Source organism: Oryzias latipes, chromosome 24 (genome assembly GCF_002234675.1).
Source record: "Oryzias latipes chromosome 24, ASM223467v1".
Lineage (NCBI taxonomy): Eukaryota > Metazoa > Chordata > Actinopteri > Beloniformes > Adrianichthyidae > Oryzias > Oryzias latipes.
In genome coordinates, this window is record NC_019882.2 from 2,266,386 (window position 1) to 2,280,446 (window position 14,061).

A 14,061-nucleotide genomic window follows, 5' to 3' on the forward strand; every position below is an offset into this window, starting at 1 on the left:
ATACATGTATTTATTTTCCATCTAATAATCTACATGATCAGTATTTTTTCCATCTCTGACTGACATGTTGGCAGCCTCAGTCCTCCATAGCTAGCCTCCCAGCCACTGGAAACATCAATAACCAGATTTGATGAAGTTTGCGCGCAAGCAGCTGCGCTCCGCAGTGTCACATTCCACTCAAACAGAAGCCAAAACGCAGAAAAACGCACCACAAAATCCCGCATTCACCCTCAAAACGCGCGTTTGAACCCGCCAGGCTCGCTAGCTAGCAAATGCTACGGTCCCCAGCTGTGTGTGCGCGGCCAGCCAGACGGAGGCTGTGTGATGTCTGAGTGACGGGAGCGGGATTCGGACTACAGAAGCAGGCTCCAGCATCACGCGTCCGCGGCGCAGCTCCGGACATTTCTGAGACTGAGCGTTCCGGCCGCCGGTTCCTTACGTGATGTCGGTGTTCTGAGGAACGCTTTGATCCGGCGGCAGCGCGGGAGGGGGTGATGCTCGGCGGAGTACGGCTCGGGATTTCTCTTCCTCCGCCCGGAGTGGCTCTGCGCTGTCCCGGAGCGTCCCGGTGCTCCCGTTCCACTCGCCCTCCAGCGGAGAATGAGCGGCCCCGGAGCGCTTTGATCAGGAACCCCTTCACCAGACAGGCAGCGCGACCCCCCCCCTGCCTCCCTCCCTCCCTCTCTCCCACGGCCTCCACCACAGCCAACCTTAAGCCCCTGCGCGTACGCGGTCGTACTCGTGCGCGCACGGCCTTGCGTGTACGTTTGGAGCGGTGCGCAAATGAGTGAATGAGTGTGCCTTGGGTTGACAGAGGAGTGAGTCATCCAGCAGGGCTCCACTTAGCTCCTCCCCCCCGAACAGCTGACTGCTTCGGCGTTCATGAAGACAAACACTGCCCCCCCCCCCCCCCACTGTCATGTTTTCACAATAGTTCTATTATTAGTGCGCTTCTTTTAGCCTCATTCTAGACTTCGAATGCTATTTTAGAAACAATCTGCTATTTGGGTCTACTTTCAATGCTTTAGAAGAAGAAAATATGTGAAATCTCTGTTTATGAGGTCATGCCAAACATTTTCATGTCAGGAATATTCGAATAATGTTGCTTTTGTGAGGGAAGCCTGAGAAAATACAAAGAAATGATGCCCCAAACTTTGCCGTTCTGCCATTTTTCTCCTGAATCCATGTTTAGTTTTCAATAAAAACTACAGAATTATGATTTTACTTATGTGCACTGTAAAAATAAGCCAGTAGAAATAAGTTAAAAAAATCTTAAAATTTTAAAAATTTCTTTAAAAAGTAAAGATCTGCCAAAGGGTTTAGAAAAACGGTCCCACAACAAACTTTAATTTAAAGAAAAAAATTTTAGTCACAGACTATTTGTTATTAAAAATTTGTATTTAATAAGATTTTTTTTACTCATGAAACAAGAACCTTTTCATTCTTTAATACTTGAAGATTCGGTTTCTGCAGGGTACCACTCGTTCACAGAACACAAAAAACTAAATTACACAGAAGCAAATGTGCAGCAGGATGGAAGAAAAATCAGTAAAAGTAATGAAAAACACTCAAAAGAACAAAATATCTTTGCCTTTTTATAAATTCTTTAGGATATGAAATCTCCACCGTTATCTTTTTGTGGTCAGTAATGAACCGGATTTCATCCAAACCAGAATAAGGTTCGGTATTTGTTTTAGATTCAGGATTAAAGCTGGATTAGGTTTTCAATGGTATAGTTGGGGCAAAAAAGAAGGGGTTTGGGATTGAATATGGGGTAACAGACATGCCACTATGTGTCATTTAAGCTATTTGTGTGATGGCTTAGTGTACTTGCTAATTATAATGTTCAATATCTTTTCACAATATTTCTATTATTAGTGCTGTTCTTTTTGCCAAATTCTTGATTTTTAGAGTCTGCTGTTTTGGTTTCCTTTAAATGCTTTGGAGAAGAAGAAATACATAAAAGCTTTGTTTATAAGCTCATAACCATGAGAAAAGTTATCAATGGAAGAACATTTTGATGTGAAGAATATTTTGTATTGTAGCTCTCAAGTAAAAGATCTAAAAAAACAAAATAAAAGTTTCCAAAACTTTGCAGTCCTGCAGTATTTTCATAATTTCATTTTTAACTAAATTAGAAGTAACACATTCATGTTTTTTTATTAATTCATGTACTGCTATTTGATGAATGCAACACACTAAAAAAGAAACAAAGAAACAAACAGAAATAACTTTTGCTTTTAGAGGAATTTGTTGGATTTGAAATTCATCCTTTTGTGGTCGTAAACAAATCAAATTTCATCCACACCGGATTAAGGTTACGTTTTCGTTATAGGCTCAGGATTAAGGCTGGATTAGGTTACCAATGGGGTAGTTGGGGCAAAAAGGGAGGGGGGCTGGGATTGAATTTAGGGTAAAAACAGAATTGTGTCACTATGTGTCTATGTAGGTATTTGTGGGATGTCTTGGGGTGTACTTGCCAAGTGGCTCCCTGTAGTCCTCTCCTCTTCTGCCACCTGCTGTGCCTCATTAAGGCCCAGTTAACGACTCTGCCTCTCATCTCCTCTGGCAGATGGACAGACACGGGGGTGATAAGATTCCAGAGTTTACATAACCCACAGAATCGTATTGAAAACGTCCATTCTACATTTTGGGGTTCGTGAGCTCAGGTCCTAGTTGTGGTTGTTGTTGACGACCGGGCCGGTTTGATCTCCTGTTGGGGGGGCTGTGTCAGAGAAGGACAAAGTGTTCGTGAAGTCTGTGAAGAACACACAACAGCAGCGCACAGTGGTAATCCGCCCTGAGGAGGAGCCGCAGGCGTGGAAGGGCCCGGACACGCGGCCGGCGCCAAGTTTGTTTTGCATTTGCAGCACATTAAAATAGTCTGATGACACGCTGAATGCAAACACAGAGCCCCCAGGCTTAGCTTCATTTAAACAGCATATATGAAAAATAAGGAGCTGAATCCACTAAATAACAGCTACAAATGCGAAAACACGCAGATGCATTTCCTGAAGAAATGTTTGAATGAAGAGGTCAGTCATGAAGCCCGTCCATCGCTTTCTCCTTCAGCTGACACACAGACCATGCACACACTCTTATGGCTTCTGCTGCAAACACACCATTTAAACACGTTCAATTCTTTTCTCAGCAACACAAATCTCTGACAACCACCTTTAAAAACTAACAGGAAAAAGGATCGATCATCTGCGTTCGTGATCCAACAACGAATCGCACACAAACACGCAAAAATAAATGAGAAAAAACACACGGATGGATGAAAAAGACTCACATCTCCACTCCAGAAAAGTACAATGGCCACATTTATTTAAAGTGACAAGTTCCCTTCACACTGTACTTGTCTCAACTTCGTGTTTAAGCCGTACATACATTTATATTTCCAGGTACATACACTTAAAACTGGGGGGGGGGGGTCCTGGTAAGTTAAAAGAAAAACAACAGGTCTGTCTTCCCTCGTCCTGCTCATTCAAAGCATTTCTCAGTAGTGGTTCCGTAATAGAAGTGCAGACATTTATTTAATACCAGACATCTTCATGGAGTACATTACAATAGCAATTCAAACAGTGCTGCATTTTACACATTCAACATCAAACATGGCAAACCCTTTCAAAGGCACGAGACTCTCACACCAGTGTCCCTGTTTTGACTGTACTAACCAGCAACCCTCTTTTCAGAGAATCATTTTGTTTGTTTTCACATGCTCTTTGGGGGAGGGGGGGCAGAGGGGGGTGGCACCGGACAGGTAGGAAGTCTCAACGTCTCCTCGGTCTGACTTAAAGTCTCACTCTGATCATCTTTTAACTATGTTTTTTTTTCTTCAAAATCTAAAAACCTGTGTCGTTTTCTAGGACATAGTTTCTGCAGAGCGGCAACAGTTCGTCACGAATTCACCTCTCATGCAATGTTCAAATGCGGCGTGTGACGTGCATTGAACACGCACCTCCCATATCACTGCATCGGCCGCTACCCGATACCGGCGCATGGCCAGTACCTACAGCAGGAAGAGGCTTGGTGCCAAATGTCAAAGGGGTGTAAATCTGGGGAATCTTGTTCTAGGTTCTTTCTTTCTCAGCTTTATTCCGATACATGAAAGACTTGGTGGCATAGAATTCCGGCTTGGCACAACTTGTCTCCTCCATGATCAATTTTCCAACGGTTGGAACATCCGCGTATTAAAAGAGACGCCGTCCATACATCACTACCAAATCAGAGTCCCTGATTGGTCAAAATCCAACTTGGTTTAACTTTCGACACGCGGTTTGTACGTAGAGTCGTAAAAACTTGCAACTTGAACGCGGAAGCTCGAAACGTGCATCTATGAGCGTTTACATTGACTTCTCACCGGAAGTGGTTGCTCAAACAAAAGTGGCTGAGGGCAATGTGAGCATCGGTTGAGTTGTGGCCCCCTTCCCCTCCTCATTGCTGAGAGCTCTCTGTGTACACCGGCTTACAGTTACTCACACCACCATACTAATACTACTGGTGCAACAAAAACAGCGAACAATATTGGAGATATCCAGCCGTACAGTTTTAGCCAGATTCCAGCTCAGACGAGGAAAAACACGACGTACACGGATCTAGGGGATGGATTTCTATGTCACTAATACGATTTTTATCTAACTGTGTTTACCTAGTCTGATTCACAACAATTTAAAGGCCGTGTCACACAGCCACTACGTACATTTTGCGCATATTGCACTGATGAAAATTGGTCATTCGTGAAAAAAAATTGAGAAAAGTTGTGGCTTGACATTTTTACAGATGTATCACGAATGAACCACGTTAAAGCAACAGATGAAGTACAAATAAACCCCGCAAAGAACACGTAAATCAATGAAGAACATGGACCGCGTGTGAATATTGCGCTGTTTATATGCAATTCATTAGTGATTTCTGGGTCAATTTCATAATTTAATGTGATTTGTGCGTCGGATACGTGATATAAAAGTCATACATCGGTGGTACATCCGTGAAGTCTGTTAGACGTTTGTAGGAATTTCTTAGAAAGCCACAAATTTCCAAATGCATCAAGCAAAAATCACGCACAAATGAGTAAGATTAACATAATAATTGGGTAATTCTCAACCGACCAAAAAGTTTGAACAACTCAAAACCGAATTCACGGAAAGACGGGTCAGACGAAACCCTGGATGGACTTCTGCACACATCGCAGTCATGATTTCTGTATGTTACGCATGTATCATGAAAGACGTGTACTACTCGCTGTGTGACACGGCCTTCAATAAAGAAAGAAATGCCATTTTCTTTCTAATTGTCCACCATTATGAGAAAAAAGTCGCAAGAACATGCTAAAAGGATCATTTTCATCAGAGTGGGGCTTTAAGTTCACATAGAGGGGAGGAAGTCCAGCCAAACGTGGCCTAAACGCAGCAAAAGAATCCCTCTGCAAATTGGAATATGTGAGCATGTGGGTTTAAGAGTCAGGTTGCTTCCTGAATGCACCCGTGGGTACACAAGGGAACGGCTACCTGTAAACCACAACAGGATCTGCTAGTGTTTGAACGTCCTGGTCTGTCTGTTTGAGTTCTGGAGGGCAAACGAGCAGCTAGAAACACAAACATGCCTCCGTCCTGTTCTGTTGACTTCACAGTGAAGCGCTGAGCCACAATGTCAACTGTTGAGCAGGTACAGTCAAAACGCACGCAGGAATAATGATTATTTACACAGATTATTCACATGTCTGCTACAGACCTACTGTAACATGTACAATTGTTCAGATACATGCAGACCCTGTACAGCACAATTCCCTTTGCTCCTGCTGGGACACAAATAATGCAAACTTGTTAAAAAATAAACATCCCAAAAAAAGTACATGTATAACTAAACTGTGCACCATGGCAATATGTCAAAGGATCGATACAAATATTTAGCAGCAACACTTAGGATTAACTCTGTGAGAACAGAACCAGAAAGTCACTGGGTTGAAATCAATCTGACTAAGTTATGATGGTCAGTGCAAACACAAGGGACTGTAATGGTGGAGGCTGTACAGGTTCTACATCAACGGGTTCTTTACAGAATCTCAGCGGACTGAAGATTCACCGTAGAACAATCAAGAAGTCTTGGCACGCCACATCTCCCTACAACATCCCGATGACAAAGACATGAAAAGAAACTAATCTCTGTGCAAAAGTTCAAGTAAAAGTCTTTTCCTGCAAGTAGTTAGTGGTGTAACACCTCCTGTGGCGGTACCAAAAGAGAAGACAACGTACGTACAAATGCACAAAAAAGTTATTTACACCCAATGCTTCTCTGGACAAAATACCACAGAGAGGACCTCTACTCACCAACTCAGGCTCAGATTTCATCTAATCCTCCCATCGCTTACAATCTGGACTACATTTGTGGAAGTTTCATCCTCGATCTGGGATCAAACACCAAACAAAATGGGGAGCAAAGGTGAAACCCCTAAAGAGCCGTGTCGTAGACGTGTTCTGACGAGCCCTCCTCGGTTTCGTCCTCGGACTGCGACGCCTTGTGGTTGAGTTTCTCGGCTGTCGAGGAGGAAACGAGGCTCCCGTGGATAAAGTCGCCGCTTTGTTTGGCCTTGCTGCTGTCCTGGACGAACTCTTGGATCTCAACGGGTAGCCGGCGAAACTTGTCCTGGTACTCCTGGTCCAGATCGCTCTGCAACTGAGGAAGAAGAGGAGGTCAGCGAAGAATGAAACCATCCACTATCTAGACCAGTACGCCGGCCGGACATGAAGACGTCAAACTGCTAGGAGTTCAGGGAAGCGACAAACAGACATCAGAAACTGTTTTCTGGGAGGCAAAGACACCCCCAGTGATTACAGATGACAAGATTGAATTCATTCCATTGTGATCCAATAATTGCTGGAATGCAAATCCCTGTTTAACTACTGAGCCGGCTCCCCAGGGAGGGCGGTAATTAAAAGAAAAAGCTGCTAAGATGAAGAGTATCAGAGTCCCTCAGCTCATGTCAGCATTATGAGGGATCCGAAACACCTGTGAGTTCAGGGGTTTTACCTGAAAGACCCCCACCCATCAGGCAGGCAGGTTTTTGAGTCTTTCCTGGACACACTCAGGTATCCATAAAGCTGCTGTGTGAATATCTGCCAATGTTTACGGCCGACAGTGGAAACAGAAAACGGACAGATTCTGCAAGAATAAAGGAGGAGGAGCATCATCCCGTTTCACCTTTAAAAGACATTTTTTTTCAGAAATGTTGCAACGTTTTTGCTTCACAGAACTTTCATCCACAGCAGTGAAGCTAATGACGCTGAGCAGCTTCTATAAGCTCTATTTCTGTAGCACCAAACAGTCAAGAATGTGAGATCTACCCCTAAAAAACACAACATCTCAAATAAAGCTATACTAAACTTACTAGTAACTGTTTAGTGAGATGTGATGACTTGTTTTAGGACTATAAATGTTGAAGGTCCTGATCCTGAAAACATCTTATTTGAAGTGATGAAAATATATTTTTTAATTTACATAAAATTTTTTGAAAAAAACAAAAAGGTTAGAGGTCTTTCAGGAAATAGATGTGCTCGATTAAAGCAACCTGGAAGATTTTGTTTCGACTCATAATACAGAAATAAAATGCGTTTAACAACGGCATGTTTCACAGTAAACATAAACTTTTACATATGTGACTAATTTATCTGAAAATGTGTAACTTTTGGCTCACTGGAAGAGGATTATGGTCTGGAAATAAGGTTGTGTTCCTTAAAGTCCCACTGTGATCCTCTTTTGATCTATTTCCAAACTGTTTCCAAGAGTTTTTTTAATTATGTTTTTAGCCAAAATTCAAAAAGTTGTGTCGTTTTTGAGGACATAATTTCTGCAGAGCGGCAGGAGTTTTTGTAGACATTCACCTCTGAGCAGAGTGGGGGGGAAAAAATGGGTGAAGAAAGTGACACGATCCTAGAAAATATAGTAAATAAATTCTACTTTATGCTCGGTGCCCTTTTATTTTCCAAATGTGTTTGCTACTTTTGTTTAAAAAAGTTCTAAAAATATCGTGTTTGGAATAGAAACAGACGGATGAACGAGGCAGGCGGCTGCAGCTCCTGCTCCAGATGCAGATGGTGTGAAATGAAGCGGACTCCCTGATGCTATGGAGCAGCAGCTCAAACCCCCACCAAGCTCCGCATTTCAAGGTCACCTTCTCTGAAACGTCCCCTCCTTCTTCCTTCTCACTCTCTCTGGGGGTCCCACACAGCGGCCATCCTTCACATCAAAAGCAGATGTCTGAAGACGCACTGCAGCAGGCTCCGCCTCCGCGCGACCTAATTAAAGACGGGACGCACCTTTTGTGAGCCTGCTTGTGTGTGTGAGGGGTTTGCTTTCATCTGGCCCGCGGAGGCACAAACAGCACAATGATCGACGCTGACATCTTTTATCTTCCACGTCGGACGCCACGCTGACTCCTAAGGATGCTGCAAAAGCAGAGGCTCCTCCCACAGCAAATCCATGTACCGTCTTTGTAATCAGCAGCACAGAAGTAACTTTGGAGGGATGGGGAGCCGGGATGCTTTCAGCAGAGGGGCAGCTAACAGTTCAGTGGATGATGGAGAGATGCTGCAACAGACGTCAAGCAGCTAACAGCTGTGATTTTTTGATATTTTAGTTCTACCAGGGGACTGAGGAGAAGAATTGTAAACCTTTTTTGTCATTTCTTTATGACAGCAAAAAAACTTTTTTTTTTTTAAGCGTATGGGAACTTAAGGTGAAGATTTGATGGTGGAATAGAGATGAAGGAAAAGTTAAAAAGGCAAATAAGTAGAAAAGTTTCCAAAAAATAAAATTAAAAAACGATTATTTTCCAATTAAAATCATTTTTGTTGTGTTTAATGAGGCGGAAGTGTCATGCTAGGGTTTGTATCACAGTGGCATGGCGGTCATTTCATTATAAGAGGGAAAGGATTAAATGAAATGCTGGATGGGCTTGAGTCACAAAAGTTCCTGGAATGACGGGAATTAAAAAAAAACGAATGACCAAAAAAACAACTACTTTGTTTTAAATGGCAGCATTTCTGTTGGTTTTATCTTAGTAGCAACCATTTTCTTGACAAACAGGTGGACGTCATTTTAGAAGAATCGGCAAAACGTAAGTTTTGGATTTTCTTGACAATGGAGGCTTTTCATTGGCCACGCCCACATTCCTAACAGCTTGATTGTTGTATTCCATTTTCACAATATTCTGGTAAAAAAGTGAGCAAGAGGGAAACACCACTTTTTCGGGCTCGCCATGCAAACGCCGTTCAAAATCTACAAACTTCAAAACCAACATTTTCTTTCCCTCAGTAGCTTCCCAATGATGCTCAAGGGGTTAGGAGGTCATAGATTGAAACTGTGTTCACATTTTGGTGAGTGTTTGAGTTTATGGAGGAGTGAAAACTTTAACATAAACTCAAGCTGAGCCGTTCATTAAATAATAGTTTGTAAGTAAACAGTTGGACAAAACTCAATCTAAAAGGCTGAACAATTATTCAAGCTTTGATAAATGGATGAAAAGCATTTAGTTTATTCACAAGCTTTTTGAAAAAGTTGTCTAAATTCTGACAGATATGTCTTTACTCCCTTTATTTACTGCATCTTTAACTACTAATCTTGTGTTTTTTTTTGTTTTCTTTGCACATCCAGCGAATCGGTGCGTCACCTCAGAGGACTGCAAGCACACAGCCAGCACACGCCATCTCCTCCACACACTGAGAAACGTGCCCATGAGCCAAACACGCGCACACATTTCTGCCTTTCTCAAAATACATCACTCAGTGACCTTCTTCACCAGCTGTCCTCATTTTGAGGATCTGTCCAGGGAAGCGCAGAGAGCCTTCAAAGAAATTCCTTTCAAATGCATTTTTTTGCTTTGAGCCGTGACATAAGGCCTTTTGCAGTTTCACTCCAACCAGCAGCTGGTCCTCATCTGCTGAACACTCCTTTTCCTCTTCTTCCTTTAGGTTTAAGCCATCTCACACTGTGCAGCTTATTAGTTGATCATATCCTGAACCTCACACATATCAACAAGTCCGAACAGAGCCCACTTAGGCTAACCCAGTGTTCCACGTCCGAGAGAAGATCCGTGGTCGTGGCGTCGTTGTCAGCGATGCAGCTTTGAAAAGGAAAATGCATTTGGATGCGTTCTGCATATGGAGGGGAGTAAAGGAGAATCACTGGGCCAAAAACAGCACGTCGTCTTTATCCACTGTAACTCTAAAAATTCAATAAATATGGAAGGCCACGATGTGTGGCCCGCCCCCTTTTCAACCGCCGTCATCTGTTGTGAAGCTGCTTCACCCCCTAACTCTCTCACCCCTCTGCCCCTGCCACCCTGGTCAGAGATGGTTTTGTCTCCATAGCAACCATTTCCATTTTTGATTGCCTGAGGGTGATAGACAGGTCTATGTGGTTATTTTAGAGGAATCAGCAAAAGTAAACTTTTGGATTTGCTTAGCAACAGAGGTTTTTTTTTTTCCTTTTTCCAAAGGTGTGAAAATGTCCAAATTTCACACTTTGCCACAAAACAGCCGTCAGGCCATAGGCCCTGTGTCCATCCCATAATAATTTGAAAACTTCCTTTGGATGTCCCCGATACCTATGTTTTGGTTTCGTTGGATGCTTGTTTCTTTTTTTTCTTTTCTCTCTGCTGTTTTCTTCAGCTGTGATGTCATCACTTTTTGTGTGTGTGTGTGTGTGGGGGGGGGGGGGGGGGTCATTCACTATGCCCACAATTCATTTTTTTACCCTACAGGAAATAAATCTGATTTTTTTGCTATTTGGATCCAAACTAAAAAGTTTTCCAATTTGTTTTTCAATCCAGCTTTTACTCAAATGTTTCCATATTTTGTCTGGATTAGCGACTCTAACGGGACTCCATCCTCTGTCACCGGCTTTATTACCGTTCCTTCCTCACTCATGACAGACGACGGACAGACATGAAAAGGTTCTAGTCAGGCTAGACCCCCCCAGCAGTGCCTTTGACGGTTTGCAGTGTTCCTCAGGGCTGCAGAGCTTCATACATGAAGGACACTCACCGCTGATCTAAAACTGCAGCTTTCCTCAAAGAGCTCAGGAGTACCCGAGCGCTCCAGCGTGCACGCCGGATCTTACCTCCCAGTCTGTGTTTTTGTACTCTGTGTTCCCGGTGTGTGTTCCCAGTGTGAGTCTGTGCACACCAGTGCATTATTGATGTAATTGTGTCAGTAAGCAGTGATGCAAATTGAAGTCTGTGATGATGGAACATGGTGGCCGCCTCTATAGCACCCGGGCGAAAACATTAGAAGTCACAGAGGAGTGGTTCCTTTTTCAGCTCTCCATCTTTTTTTTTCCCCTCCTCTCCTCTCCTCCCTTCCGCCTTGACCTCTATCCTCCAGATTTCACCACGAGGACTCGGTTCCAAATTAACAGATTGCAGAGCGTCATGAAGGATAGAGCGGGATATGAGGGCTGGGGAGGGGTGGGAGGCGAGGGATCCGAGTTTCCATGACGACCGCGCAGGACTCCTGCATGATGAGGGAAGGAGGATGTGTCTCTGTTCGAGGAGTCGCACAGTCGGGAGACACCGCCAGATCAAGCAGAGAACCTGCATGCGCCCTACATCCTAATTTTCACGGCCGAACACCAACGCACCATGTTGTGAAACATATTGCCTCATCACAACAACAATATAGACTTTCACACTCAAAACAAGTGTGGAAAGGATGGTTGCTACTGACGACACAAGCATTTAGACTCTTCCTTCTATTGGATTTGACAGATGGAGAAGTAATCAACGACAAAATTTGAGCCACATTTTGTAGATATCCGGACTTTTGACAACAAACTGTCTCCATCAACACAGGGGGATTACCATCTCTACCCGGAGACAACGTGACCTTAACATAAGGAAGAAAGCTGCCAGGAAGTGTAATCCTGAGGTGTGTGGACACAGCTTTCCTGTTCACGCTGGGCTCTGCCGACTCCTGCAGCTTGTTGTGATTGGCTCATTAACAGGACGGTGACACCGAAAAGCACATCCTGAAATCCCGCCACGTCTCTCTGTAGTTCAGTACAGCACATCGCCCAAACTTTGTTAAGGCCATAGTCCCAACTTCCCCTTACGGGTGGATATGGGCTGTCTGAACTACGCAAGGCTAGTAAGGCGACCTGCACCAAATATCAAGACCGTGAACAAAACCCTTCATGTGCTACGATCATGCAGCGAGTGACAGGTCTTAGTGAACATTTATATAGCGCATAGGAGTAACATATCACATGCACACCACATGCGTGCAGTCAATAGTTAGTCAGTCCTTGCATCTTACTAATGACTACAATGAGGTGTAAGGACACCGTACAACAGCGTCACCCATAAGTCTATTATCCTTATTCCAATACTTCCTGATCCTGTGTTTAATGCAAAACGGAATTCAGGCAGATATTTATCTGAGCTTGTGTGGTTTTTGTCCACATAAGAAGCAATCATCGCTTTTAGATTGCGGTTGATTCTCTCTGTTAAAATGGTTTGGGGATGATATGGGGAAGTTCGTTTTTGTTGGAGATCCCATTGTTTGCAGATTCCCTCAAACACAGATGATGTAAATTGAGGGCCTTGGTCTTTACTTAGGACTTTAGCCAAAGAGGGAAAAACTCTACCCATCTGGTATAATACTCCACAAATACCAGAAGATACTGATTATTGGTCGAACTTTGTGATAAAGGACCCATAATGTTAACTTCAAGCATCTCCAAGGAGACCCGTGGGAGCTTACCCGGAGGTTTCCAGTTTTCAGGTTTATGGATTTGGCAAATATGGCAGCGTTGAACATAGCTTACATCCAAGCTCATCTTAGGCCAGTATACAATCTTTTATATGTATTGTATCTTCCCAGATGGCCAGATAATGGATGATCGTGATAATGATGAATGACTTGTCGCAGAGAAAGTACCGTAGTCACAATATGTCTTGACTGCCTTCCTCTGTTGCTGGTCCATACTGTCTGTTTTCTTGTCTGCCCGTCTACCCCGTCAGTTGTGTTTTTTTTCCTACTCGGCAGTGGCTTTTGTCTCCCAAATATCCCATCTTTGGCAATGAATTTGCATCAACCAATCAGGAACTCAGCTTTGGCCCGTGATGTGTTGATGATGTAATCAGTGGGTGGAGTCTTAAACCGACAAAGAGGAGAATCTGATTGTTCTCCTCCCAAACTTTACGTTATTTTTCTTATTTAAATGCATCATAAAAAGTTCCTTTAATTTTGTTCTTGTTTTAATTTTGTGCTCCTCGCAGTAATGCAGGATGGCAAGTCATCAAACTGGGTCACACAGACGGAAGCACGGCCAAAAGCGTCATTCAGACGCAGCTCCTGCAGTAGACGGTGAAGCTCACCGTCGTGGGAGAGTCTCTGAATGATGGAGACATGGACGCCTCACACTAAATAAACCTCATCTGGTTTAAATGCATTGAGTAGAAATGAGACATACGATCAATGCTCCCATGTAGTGACCAGGCTAAAAACCTTTGACTGAAGCTCCTCCCACAGGCCTCAGAGATATTTAGACAAGCGTCGAGCAGCCAATTTGCCACATGAATCGCCTTCGGTTTGAACAGAACATCAGGTTTAACTTTGGACCTAAACTCATTAATTTAGAGTGACGAGTGATTACAGCATTTACGCAACTTTCCTTCTTTGTAAACGCTTCCATCTGCAGTCTAAGCAGTGGCTGCGGTGCGGCTGCTGCATAGGAAGTCTTTAGGCTGATGCATGCGACTACAGACACGAGCACATGCTCATGCAACGGTAAAGGGTCATGCAGCACTCAGGGTTCCCACCAGGGATGGTTATAGATGTCCATTAGCGACTGCTCTGAGCTGAGAGAAGAATCTGGGTCAGAACAATATGTCAGATTCAGAGGCTACAAAACATTTCCATATTAACTGTGCTTTTCCATGTGTTTTACCGTTAACGTGCCTTCAATCAATGGAGTCAGGAGAACCGACTGTGGCTTCTTTATTCCAAATAACCAGCTCTTTTCTGGTGCATTATCATCTCTTGGTCCCGTTTCAGCTTCAGT

At 43.5% G+C, this 14,061-nt stretch overlaps 2 protein-coding genes across 4 annotated transcripts in view; both read right to left on the reverse strand.

The window, feature by feature from the left end:
• plcb4 (phospholipase C beta 4) overlaps positions 1-801 on the reverse strand; it is a 69,813-nt gene extending 69,012 nt beyond the window's left edge. Inside the window, exon 1 of one of the 2 annotated variants that reach the window (XM_004083333.4) lies at positions 440-801. The gene's annotated coding sequence lies outside the window, so the exon portion shown is untranslated. The remainder of the gene's footprint in view (positions 1-439) is intronic. The other variant, XM_011491427.3, reaches the window with a different exon arrangement.
• A 2,504-nt stretch (positions 802-3,305) lies between these two features.
• plcb1 (phospholipase C beta 1) overlaps positions 3,306-14,061 on the reverse strand; it is a 125,593-nt gene continuing 114,837 nt past the window's right edge. Inside the window, exon 33 of one of the 2 annotated variants that reach the window (XM_023952846.1) lies at positions 3,306-6,675. In XM_023952846.1, coding sequence (XP_023808614.1) covers positions 6,451-6,675 — 225 coding nt within the window. In that variant the 3' untranslated portion in view covers positions 3,306-6,450. The remainder of the gene's footprint in view (positions 6,676-14,061) is intronic. The other variant, XM_023952847.1, reaches the window with a different exon arrangement.